General features: G+C 36.7%; 1 protein-coding gene across 1 annotated transcript; it reads left to right on the top strand.

Moving 5' to 3' along the window:
- The first annotated feature begins 10,262 nt into the window (after positions 1-10,262).
- On the top strand, positions 10,263-12,466 carry LOC145031733 (uncharacterized protein At1g65710-like). The gene is made up of 2 exons (XM_078980344.1): positions 10,263-11,495; positions 11,574-12,466. Exons 1-2 carry the CDS (start codon positions 10,416-10,418, stop codon positions 12,315-12,317), a joined length of 1,824 nt encoding a protein of 607 aa, XP_078836470.1. The 5' UTR covers positions 10,263-10,415; the 3' UTR covers positions 12,318-12,466.
- Positions 12,467-12,930: the final 464 nt, after the last annotated feature.

The raw sequence follows: 12,930 nt of genomic DNA, 5'->3' as shown, positions 1-12,930 counted from the left end.
AAAAAAGAAGAAGTGGGTTTTTTGTTATGATCTGGCGCATGCCCATCCACTCTAAGTGATGAAAATCTTTGGATGATATTGGTTCCTTGGTTACATGGCGTAAAAGATTAAACTTTTGAGAAGGGAAATGTAGGTTTTAATGTTTATGATTTTTGTAAGCCTTATCAGGGTTTTGTTGGGCGTCGACCATGGTTGTGGTCCTTGTGGAAGGTAGTAGGATGTGGCAGCAGTTGTGGTGTAAGTGCTGAGAAATGAGAAGGACGGTCAAAGTAGGGATGAAAGTGGGTCCAAAGCCGACCCGAATAAACCTGGACTTGAAAAATTGTAACCATTTAACAGGATTTTATAGGATCGAAAACCGGATCGGTATATAGGAACCAGTTCCGGGTATAGTACCGGGTAAAATGGATCTAGAACCGGAAAACCCATAAACATCAAAGTGGGTAGGGTGGAACCGATTAAAGTGAGTTTAGAGTCGGAAAACCAGTAAAAACCAGAATTTTTTGGGAATTACTTGCTACTTACTGGGTTGAACTTTGAAAATTTTCATATTAAAATCTCGACTTCGGGGGATTGTAAGTTGTTGAATATGAGTCCAAAATTAAGAAAAATTATAGTTTAAAATCATGTACAAACTCTAAACTATACTCTTTAAAAAAAATTGTATGTCAATCTAATTTTAAACGAATGAGATGTGGATGTTTTAAAAATTTTACAGAATACAAAGTACAAAAACAAATAGCTGAAAAATTGAAAATTGTCAGTTTTAATATCCTGACTTCGGGGACTGTAATTCGTTGAATACTAAACCAAAAATGATAAAATTATGATCCAAAATCATCTACAAATTCTATACTACAAGTTGAAAAAAAAACACATGTCAATTTGACTGCAAACGAATTAAATATGCATGTTTTAAAATTTTCGTAGAATACATAAAAGCCGAAAAACTAAAAACTTTCAGTTTTGATATCTCGATTTTGTGGGATTGTAAGTTATTAAATAAGAACCCAAATTTGATAAAATTATAGTATAAAATATATACAAACTCTAAACTACAGTCTGAAAAAAACCGTATATCAATCCGACTTTAAACGAATGAGATGTGAATGTTTTAACATTTTCACATAATACAAAGTACAAAAATAATAGCTGAAAAGTTGAAATTTTCCAGCTTTGATATCCTGACTTTAGAGAACTATATTTTATTGAATATTAAACAAATAATGACAAAACTATAGCTTAAACTCGTGTATAAATTTTAAACTATAAGTATGAAAAAAAAACTGCATGTCAATTTAACTTCAAACACATTAGATATATATGTTTTAAGTTTTCATTAAATACAAAAAAATTGAAAAAAATAAAAACTTCAAGCTTTAAAATCTTGATTTTGGAGGACTGTAAGTCAATAAATATAAAACTAAAAATGACAAATTTATATAGTTTATAATCATGTAGAAACTCTAAATTACACGTTGGAAAAAATTATACGTCAATCCGACTTGGAATGAATAAGATATAAATGTTTTAAACTTTTCACATAAACCGATTTCGGCCACTAAAAGTGGTTCCGGTTTCTAACACTGGTTCCGGGTCTTAAACCCGGTTTGCCATAAACCGATGGACCCAAACCCGGATTATCCGAAATCCGAATAAAATCATTCTATAAATCCAAAACTGGAACCGGTTTTATATATTCTGGTTACGATTCGATTGCGGTTCCTATCCGCTTTTTCGGTTTTAAATCTCAATCCCTAGATGAAAGAATGAAGAGATTAATTTTAAGAGAAGAATGAGTGAAGCTCTAACAGCGTATTGAATTGTATTTTGATTATTTTCCTTCTAACTGCACAAATAAAATACAGCATTACAAATAACGGGCCGTGGGCCGATGATACAAAGAGGGCTAAACATACATATATACCACCACAAGCTCAGAGAAGTTTTCAAGACGCTGACACACAACATGCACGTAAACACATTATACACACAAGTTTGTAAACATGGGTAGTTTATGTACATATCATATATGACTTTAAATGTTAAAAGACGAAAAGGTTTCATTTTAAAACGAAAAAGAAAAAGAGAGCAAAAAGCTGAGTAAGGGGTATAAGAAAAAGAGAGCTACTTTTTGGAATGTGGTGTATAATTTAAAAGGTTGCTTTAATTATAATAAAAATAATAAATTTTATGAATGTAATTCAATTTCATCCATATTTTTACAATGACAAATATTACAAAAATATTAAAAAAAAAAATGTTATGGGATTTTACTCTAAATAAAAACATAATAACTATATAAATACTTAAAAATTAAATTGTTCAAAAGTTGAATGATTAGAATAAAGAATCAGGTTGTGCCGTTGTGGTATAAAATAGACGGAATATATCAACGACCCACATGCGATTCAGATTCCTCTTGCTTTTGGTAATACCCAAGTAGATGACCGTTGCATTTCCCATATATATATATATATATATATATATATATATATATATATATATATATATATATATATATATATATATATATATATATATATATATATATATATATATATATATATATATATATATATGAAGCCTGTGAACTGTCTGAATATGTCATAAGTTGTTTAGCAAATATTGTTGGTTTTCTGTCAAGTTTACCTCGAAACCATTCTAATTTTGTAAGACCGTGAAACCAAATCTAAAAATAATTTTAAAATGCAAAATAAATGGAAAAATCCAAAAATTCTTTTTTTAAATATTATTTTCGGAACTTGAATTAATAAAAAAATTTTTAAAAAATCCATTTTTTTTGAAAAATAAGTGAAATATTCTAATAGAATATTACACTGACATATTCTAAAAAATAATTTTAAAATTCAGAATAAATGGAAAAATCTAAAAATTCTTTTTTTAAATATTATTTTCGGAACTTAAATTAACTAAAAAAAATAGAAATAAATAAAAATAAAAATAAATTCCATTTTTTTTAAAAATACGTGAAATATTCTAATAGAATATTACACTGACATATTCTAAAAAATAATTTTAAAATGCAAAATAAATGGAAAAATCCAAAAATTCTTTTTTTAAATATTATTTTTAGAACTTGAATTAACTAAAAATAAAAAATAAAAAAAATACGTCTCACGGTCTCACAAAATTAGGCCGTCTCACATAAACCTAACCGTATATATATATATATATATATATATATATATACATACATACATATAAGAATACGGTTAAATATGAACTATAAATATTGTACGAATGTATCACTAAGAAGCAAGTTGGAAAATATGAGAGAGAAGATAAGGCTTAAAATCAGCTCTAAGACCCTTCTAGGGTTTCTGGCATCCGAAAATATGATGCCAAGGGGTCCCTTATATAGTTGAAGAATTAGGGTTTCAGTCAAAGACCTAATCTGGTTGCTTAGGCTCTAAGCATCCCATAAGATCCTTCCAGAATCCTTATCATGGAAGAAATCCTTATTGGTTATCCATAAGATTTTGTCCACCCCTATCCATAGGGATCTTTAGCCCATTTTGCAATTATCATATAATAACAATATCAGTCCCCTTGATTTAGTTAATCTCTTTTGACCACAAAATTAATTTTAAATTAATTATTGACCAATATTAATTAAATAATATGATTTCTATTTTAATATATTATTCACATAATATATTAATAAATCATAAGTAACCTCTTTTTCCATAATTCATCCAGTTAAGTTGTTTTGGTGAAGGCAACCCAAAAGGACCATGCTACTATCGGGTCAAGTACATACCAAATATAGTTATGAGATTAGACACCTAATCCAACAGTCTACTCATTGTATAGGTCTCCTTTTAGGTTTGTTTATGGTCATGATAGCCTCTTTTGGTTGGTCCTTGTGAGCTAAGGTTGTTTTAGAGGCTTAATCTTGTAGATATGGACATTTTAGGTGTCCCAAAAGCATAAAAATGTGATCTTTATGGTTTATTTGGACTCATGAATGTGTTAAGACCCTTTATTAAGCTCTTTTGAGCTCTAGAGCCACATTGAGCCATGCATGCAAGTAAAGTTGCCAACTTTACGTGATAAGTCATCCATAGGAATCAAATCTGAGAGTTTAAAGCAATGACTAAAGTGCTTAAGTGCTTAATGGATAATGATGGGGCTCAGGGGAGTATGTTGGACGTACCCATCTTGTACGTTGCACGTACTGGCCCTAAAGGGTGTACGCTGGGTGTACCAGCTGAGTACGCGAGGCGTACTCGGGCTGCTTTTGATTCCTTGAAATGTTGATTTTTTTGACCTTTGATCTTTGACCAGAAGTTTGATCATGGTTGAGCATTAGATATTTTATGCCTTTTAGGATATTAGGCCTTCTAGGGTTAGGTTTATGATGGGTTAGGCATGATTTGGAAAATTGGGCCATAATTGGCCCTTGGGTAATTAATGAGATTTTGTGCTATTGGATTGTTGGATTGGTCCTTGGCTTTAGGCCAAGTTATGAAGAGGGTAAAAAGGTCTTTTACCCTAGTTTGGACGCTTAGTGTGGGTCAGATCCGATTATTGATGGATGATTATCTTGTAAAGGATAGCGTGGGGATTCTTGCAGGCTAACAGTCAGAGATTCCATCTATGAGATTTGGCAGTGTGAGGTGAGTTTTTCTCACTGTACTTTTGGGTTGAAGGCACCAAGGCCGACCCATTGGATTGTTATCTTGGTTTATCGCATGATTGGTATGGTGTAGCGATTTGTTAGATGTGTATCCTCGTATGTAGGATGGTGCTATGCTTAGTGATCTGTTAGATCTACCAGTTTTTTTGTTGACTGGTTATATGTTTAACTATGTATATGTCATCGTGGTGTGGGTGGGTTGAGACTGTATTGCTTTGTGTTGTCAGTCAACAAACCCGGTAATGTTTATATCGATATGTTGTTATGGTTTATTAGTATTATATGTGTTTTGATATGGTATATGTTGATATGTGATGGTGTGTTGGGTTGAGGCGGTCCTGTTGTGTGCTGAAGGCCATGAGACCCAGGGCAGCCCAAATAGACTGCATGCTAGAGGGGCGTACCAGTCAGGCCGAAGGGTGGGAAAATGGTCTAGATAGGCTGAAGGACCGGTAAGGCGGTCTAGTCATGTTGAAGGTTCTATGAACGGTCCATATAGTATGTAGGCTGGTGGGGCATTCCAGTCAGGATGAAGACTCTATATGCATCTTGTTTGTTGGTATATGTTATATGTTTGTGTGGTGGTACTTTGGGGGAAACTCACTAAGATTTATTCTTATAGTTTTTTTGGTTTATCGTTTTAGATAGTTCAGAGAATCGTAGCAAGGCGAAGGCGTGACCGTACACATCCTGATTTTATGTCATTGATCTTAGGAGACAAACATTTTAATTAAAGTTTTAGAAATGCTGATTCTGTAAACACATTTATTAGTAATTGGGTAGTTTTGAAAAGTTTGTTGAATTTTTTGGGATGTTACAAGTTGGTATCAGAGCCTTGGTTTGAGTGAATTAGAGGAGCACTTGTGTGAATCTAGTCTCAAAGTAAGGAAAAAGTTTTTTCAAACAATTTTTAAAATAATCAAGGAGGATGCGATGTATACAATCAACCGGAGCCAGTAAGTAGGCCCCAAATTACTACACAATTATTAAAGATCATGTTTTGATATGTTAGAACAACATGCTAGTATTAGGGTAGGGATCTTCAGGAACTGTATGAATTGCCTATTATATGATGTCTTATCTCTTATAAAATCCATGATTGATTGTTGTATGACTCTTTCGCATGTGAACTGGTTTTTAAGTGAATACGCTAAGTCACATGCTATATGGTTTAAATGGTCTTAGGATAAGGGGTTTAGTCCTGTTGTGCAGCTCTTGTTTGAGTCCAACTATTGTGGGATTAAATCTTTTAGCATAAGATTGTTTAAACTGTGAGGCATGTAATTATATTCATGTGATAGTCATCTGACACTAATGGAGGGTTATGTGACAATTAGTGGTAGGGTGAGTTGTGTGGGGTCAGCCGACCAATTGTGTTATTGGATGAGGAGGTAGTGGTTTCCTTAGAGTGGGTGCGGTTCTTAGTAGGTCAGCGTAAGGAATGATTAGCCACTGTTGAAAGAGTGAGGTCAGGGCGAAGGTGCACCCGAGATGCTGGGAAATGGAGATCGAAAGGTTTCGTATGAGGATCTGTCTGATGTTATTGTGTTTTAGTGCCAGTCGGCTCCTTTGCTCGAATGCTACTTGCTTTGTGCTTTGTGGAACCCATGTCGATTTGAGTTAACCATCAAATAAATACAGTAAATTACATGCTATGAAAGTTAAATAATTTTATAATGAAGGACTTGGGCCTATTGCCCAGCTCTTCTCTGAGTCCAACCGTTGTAGGGTTGAGTCCTTTAGTCGAAAGGTTATTTAAGCTTTGTTGCATGTAATTGTATTCATCAAGTGGTTAGCTGACATTGGTAGGGGTTCTTGAGTAGATGATGGCAAAGGAGGTGTGGTGGGGAAGTCTAGGAGAGCCTAAGAAGTATTTTTTTGTGTGGACGTCCCGTTGTGGAGCATGTATTAGGAGTATTTTATGGATATGTCTTAGAGGACTTAAGATGATCCTTGAGGAATGTATGGATAGGTGTGGAAGGTAGTATTGGGCCCGTATTACTAGAAGCACAAGATCCATACTCAAACCGAGGAGAGTTTCGGGGATGGTTGGATACCATGATTCGTGGCAGTGGCTCCGCATCTGTCAATCTTTGGTTACGGTTGCTCTGGCATGAAATCGGGTATGGAAATGGTTTTGGGCCCCTTGTGGCGAATTTGATTTGGATTTTTGGTACAAACCTTGGTGAGCTTGTTGGTTTTTAGGTGTTGAAGGTTTCGTTCGAGGTCGTGTATTCGAGTCGCAAAACTCAAGGATGGAATGACCGTTATGAATGGATTGGAAATTGCAGTTAGAAGTAGAATAGTTGAGTGATGGTTTTGTATGTCTCTATCCATGGTGGGGATTTTTCCTTTTTCATTTTCTGAGTTTGGGGAAAATGTGACTAGGCTTGTAACATTTAGGGTCAAGAGGTAAGCCCAACTTGGGGTCTGTTGGTCGTGGGGTTTAGAGACAACATGTCAGTGCAGGCGTGTGTAGAAGGATTGATATGTTTATGGATGCTTTGTGGTGTGATTAAGGGTCCTTTTTCTTTGTTTATAGAAGGAAAAGTATTGGATCGTCAGTTAGGATTACAGGCAAGGAGGGTACGTTTTGGATCGTAAGTCGATAATTGCTTATGATTTGGTGTGAAGACTGTAATGATAAGAGTTCATGATTGGAAAATTTTTAGAGGTCTTCAGTGGAAAATTCAGGATTCTCTTAGGATTGGTTTGATCCCTGTTTGGGTGGTTATCTTATGTATGTTATTCATTCTAAGGTTAGGAATGGTGGTACCTACTCAAGCTAGTTTGAGTTATGATTTGGTTTCAACACCAGTGGGTGGTGGTTCGAGTCCTAAGTGGAGGAGAATTGGGATTCTCAGGTTGAGTGTCAGTTAGTGAAGGAATTGTCAGTTCGCTGTTTGGATTGTTGTTTTCAAATTAGTTTAGGTAGATCCGATTATTGATGGATGTTTATCTTGTAATTGATAACGCGAGGATTCTTGCGGGCCAACAATTTGAGATTCTTTCTGTGAGATTCGGCAGTGCGAGGTGAGTTTTTCTCAGTGTACTTTTGGGTCGAAGGCACCAAGGCCGACCCATTGGATTGTTATTCTGGTTTATCACATGATCGGTATGCTGTAGCGATTTGTTAGATATGTATCCTGGTATGTAGGATGGTGCTATGCTTAGTGATTTGTTAGATTTGCTTGTTTTCCTGTTAACTAGTGATATGTTAAGCTGTGTATATGTCACCATGGTGTGGGTGGGTTGAGACTGTATTGCTTTGTGCTATCAGTCAACAAACCCGGTAATGTTTATATCGATGTGTTGTTGTGGTTTACTAGGCTTATATGTCTTTTGATATGGTATAGGTTGATATATGATGGTGTGTTGGGTTGAGGTGGTCCTCCTGTGTGCTGAAGGCCAAAAGACCCAGGACGACTTGGATAGACTGCATGCTAGAGGGGCGTACCAGTTAAGCTGAAGGCCCGGAGAACGGTCCAGATAGGCTGAAGGCCCGATGAGGCGGTCCAGTCATGCTGAAGGTTATGTGAGTGGTCCAGATAGTTTGTAGGCCGGTGGGGAGTTCCAGTCATGCTGAAGGCTCTATATGTATGCTGTTTGTTGGTATATGTTATCAGTTTGTGTGATGGTACTTTGGGGGAAACTCACTAAGCTTTGTGCTTATAGTTTTTTTGGTTTGTGGTTTCAGGTACTTCAGAGAATCGTAGCAAGGCGAATGCATGACCGTGCACATCCTGATTTTATGTCATTGATCTTAGGAGACAAACATTTTAATTAAAGTTTTGGAAATACTGATTCTGTAAACACATTTATTAGTAAATGGGTTGTTTTGAAAAGTTTAAATTTGTTGAAATTTTTTTGATGGTACACTATGAAAGACCCGGAGGTGGCTCTTGGCAAATCAATATTCTAGACCAGGGTTTGGACCCTAACAGTTAAGTAGACAGTTAGATGTATATTGTATGCTAGTTGTTTTATGATGCTTGCATGGAAGACCAGGAGGTGGCTCCTGGCTCTTGTCTGTAAGACCCATAGTTTTGGCCCCCGGCCTGGCAAGAAAGACTATGATACGACTCATGGCATAATGGCAAGACTATGGCGGCTCATGGCATAATGGCAAGACTATGGTTGGCACATAGCACCTCCTATTGCATGTTTGATATGTATGATATGTATGACTCGTATGTTATGAATGATATGTGGTATTTTGGGGAACTCACTAAGATTTGTGCTTACAGTTGTTGTTTATGGTTTCTGATACTTCCGGTTCGAAAGATAAGAGCTTGGCTTGATCGCAACGCATACACCCATGTTTTTCCGCAACTGTGTGATATTAGGATTGTACTATGATAAAATACTTGTCAATGTTTAAGCAAATGATAAATGGGTTTTTGATTGTATTAAAAATGAAAATTTTACCTTAATATTTTAGGATGTTACATTATGATTGGTTTTAAAAGTTTTAATTTTTCATGATTTTTATGGGTGTTACACTCACTCACTCACTCTCACTCTCACTCTCTCTCTCTCTCTCTCTCTCTCTCTCTCTCTCTCCTTAGCCGATCACTCTGATCATGTGGACCACACAAATTGATTGTGTTATTGTTTTTTTTCATTTGCATTGTTACTTTATGTGGAATCATAGAATCGTTTGTTAAAGTAGTCTAAAACCTAACATTATGTTGCTTATTTCTTTATTAGTAACCCACATCCCTTTAAACGTTTTCTTATGTATGGGTGACTAGTCAAAAGAAGAAGACCATTCGATTCATGGATCATTTATTGTTGTAATCCTATTTTAGAATGTAATTATCATTTGGAATTCTATCTATATCCTTAGCTTTTTGTCGGTTGTTCGTTTTCTTTTAATAAAACTGAGACACAAAAAATAAATCCCTAAATAAAAAGATTTTCTTTTTTTGAAACGAGACAACATAAAAGCCCATAAAATCGGAAAACATAAAAGTCTATCTGCAACAATTAAGCCAAGTTGTCGTAGGTTGTTTTCGGATCATCTAGAATTTCATGTAGATTGTGTGTAGTAACAATTTAAAGGAGAGTCGTTTCCTTTTACGCTTATCATGCTTTTGCGAATATATAAATTTATTGTTTATCTACTTGGTATGATCCATATTAACATAAACATTTTCTTTATCTTTTGTTAGCATTAGAAGCGAAAATGAGATTAATGATATACTAAAATTTGGTTCAAACAAAATAAAAGTAAACTCAAGTATTTATAGTGGAAAGTAAGTTATTAAAAGAATGTTTACCAAAAATAGCAAGAAAAAGTTGATAGTCGCATATTAATTGACATGATTAAGATTATTGAAGCACCAGGAAATGAAAAGTTAATATAGTGGATTGGTCCTCTTAGTGACTAATAATGTAATTAAATCTTTCAAAAGCTAAAGCTATTATGCTTTTTGGAAACAATTCAAAATGAAGAAAATCTTTTATCCACGGAATAATTAAGTGTTAGATTTGAAAATTTCCGAAATTGGGAGTCATGTGGAGAAGTTCTCATAAAGTATGCACTTGAGACACCCTCAAGTCCTTTAACAAAATCCATCATACAACGGCTACTTTTACACGTTCAACCTCAGTCAAAATTTGAAATCTTTGTTGCTTAGCACCCTTTTCAATTTAAAAACAAACAACAATCGGGTTTCTCGTTCACTGAACCCTTTTCCCACTTATCCCTCTTTCATCTCCATCTCTCTCTTCCCAATCTGAAACAAAAATGGGTGCTTGTTGCAGCAAGACGAATCCAATCTCTTCTACGCCTACCCCACTCGAAGTCAAAGTCAAACCTAACCTTCAACAACAACCGGAGAAGAAAGCCCAAGCTTCTGTCGCCATTGTTGCTACAGCTAAAGAGCAAGAAGTTCCCAAGAAGGAAGCTTTTGTCGTCAAACATCGGAAGAGTCATGAAATTGATCGACACCCAGATCAAGAAACTCGCAAATCGATGGACAGGAAGAAAACCCCTATTTCCAGTCCGACCACCGACGTTTCTCAATCGGCCGCGGTTGTTGTTAATGGTGAATCGGGGAAAGCGGTGGCTGCAACTGTGAGAACGTCGAGTTGTACTAAAGAAGAGGTGGATGCGATTCTGATACAGTGTGGGAGGCTTAGCCGGAGCTCCTCCGGCGTAAAAGGTGGGGAAACTCCTACACGTGGCAGGAGGTATTCCGGGTCGAAGAGGAGTTTTGATTTTGATATGGAAATGGGTTCGAAGAATGAGGAAGATGAAGGTATCGTCGACGGTGATAACCATAGGCGTCGGCCGCAGCGGGAGCATCGGGTTTCATCTCCGTCGTCCCGGAGGAGGAGTAGGGAAAGAGATCCACAGCAACAAAGATCTGGGAGTAAAGAAAGAGGAAGTGGAAGTGGCAACGGCGGTGGAAGGAGAGTAAGCAGATCCCCAAATAGAAGATCTGAATCACCGAATCCTAACTCCAGTGGCAGCAACGGGAATGTCGCCGCCGGTGCTAATAGCAATAGGCCGGGGAAGATGGTATCCGTCCCTGCCACCGATAAAAGCAACAACCCTGGTGGCGTAGAGGTGGTTGCCGGTGGAGTGAAGAAGATTTCAGTGAAGCGAAACGCCGGCGAAGCTTTGGGTTCCCGGACTGCAGCATCTCCACGTTCTAAATCTCCGGCGAGGGCAAACCTTCGTGTCTTGAATGAGAATCAGAATCAGCAGCCATTGACATTGAGTCGAAGCAATTCAAGGAAGGCAGAGCATTCTCCTTACAGAAGAAATCCGCTGGCTGAGATCGATACAAACGCTGCTGGATCCGATCAACCAAACACCAAAGTAAGTCTTTCCCCCTCAAATAACTTGATTTTATCTGCAAAGTTTCATGATTCCTAAACACGTTGTGTATTTTTCCAGGCTCAATTGCAGAAACCAAATGTGGAGAAGACGATGAACAACAAAACCACCACCGTTGTCGTTACCAAAAACACCATAGCCAAAGAATACCAGGTGATCGACGAAGCTAAAATTGCAATCGAAAATCTGAAAAACAATCAACTCGTAACAAGAACACGATCTTCAAGGCTATCACGAGACCTAGACATAAACCCAGAAACTCTACTCAACTCCAACCCCCCATCCTACGCTAGTTTATTACTAGAGGACATCCAAAACTTCCACCAAAAAAACCCCACCACCGCCACTGCCACCACGGTGGCTACAACACCACAACCACCGGGTTTTTCCCTTCCAGCCTGTGTCAGCAAGGCGTGCTCCATTGTTGAAGCTGTAGCGGACCTCAATTCCGCCAATAACTCCAACGAACGTCAATTCAAGAAGAAAGACAACCTTGTGGAGTCGGAGATGGTGGTTGATGACGATCTGACGGAGCCAAGTCTGCACAAGTATGTGACTGTGAGGAGAGGTGCAGGTGATGCAGATGCTGACGAACAGGAATCATCAGGGAGCAATAGTTTTGCTGGAAGTCAGCAGATGAGTTGGATGTCATCTTCATGGGAGCCAAATTCAGGTGATTCCACAAGTTGCTATACTTCTTCAAGGTCGAATGAAGTTCAGAAAAGTGGGGAGTATCCTAGGAGTGGAATAGGACGTGGGAGAGTAGGTGTTCATGGTAGAAGTGCTTATTCATTGCCGAATTAATAATGTGTTGAACATAGTTTTATTATGGCTTCTGGTTTCAGTTAGATCACATTTCTTTTGTTTGTTGCATACTTGCAACATTTAGAATGTATTTGATTCTTCTTTAGTCTTCAAGAAGCTTGCGTTAGTAGTTATGATTTATGAACTTATACTTTGTTTAAGGTGAAAAATTGGTCCATGTGGTCCTAGCAATTGGTTCATTTGACACGAGCAATTGGTCCAGCCCAAATGAAAGAGAATAACTTTCTTTATTCTACAAGTGAAAGAGACACCAAACATGGACACTCAATCCCTCATCCAAAGTAGGAAATACATTATTGTAATAGGAAATACATTATAGACAACAAGAAACAAACATATTATGAAATCTAACACCAAGATTTACATCGATAATCCAAAATAGGGAAAATCCGAAAATCGACCATGGAGAATATGAGATTACCTAGTGAAATAATGAAATAGGGTGCAAGAAATCGGAAAATACAAAGCAATGATAATGGTTCTTATTGCAGAAACCACATGTATAATGATAATTCTTTTATTATGTTGTTTCTTGTCGATTTTTTCGAAAGGAACTCAAAAGAAGGGTAGGGGTCATATTGTTAATGAGAAT

The sequence above is a fragment of the Lactuca saligna genome, chromosome 2, assembly GCF_052625555.1.
Source record: "Lactuca saligna cultivar CGN05327 chromosome 2, ASM5262555v1, whole genome shotgun sequence".
Lineage (NCBI taxonomy): Eukaryota > Viridiplantae > Streptophyta > Magnoliopsida > Asterales > Asteraceae > Lactuca > Lactuca saligna.
Note: the sequence above shows the minus strand (reverse complement) of the source record. Positions and strands in the feature narration are given on the sequence as shown.

Bases quoted from the DNA above. Each gene is read 5' to 3' on its own strand.
- LOC145031733 (XM_078980344.1), top strand. From the start codon at position 10,416: ATGGGTGCTTGTTGCAGCAAGACGAATCCAATCTCTTCTACGCCTACC. The intron at 11,496-11,573 runs GTAAGTCTTTCC...GTATTTTTCCAG, and splicing joins CCGATCAACCAAACACCAAA to GCTCAATTGCAGAAACCAAA.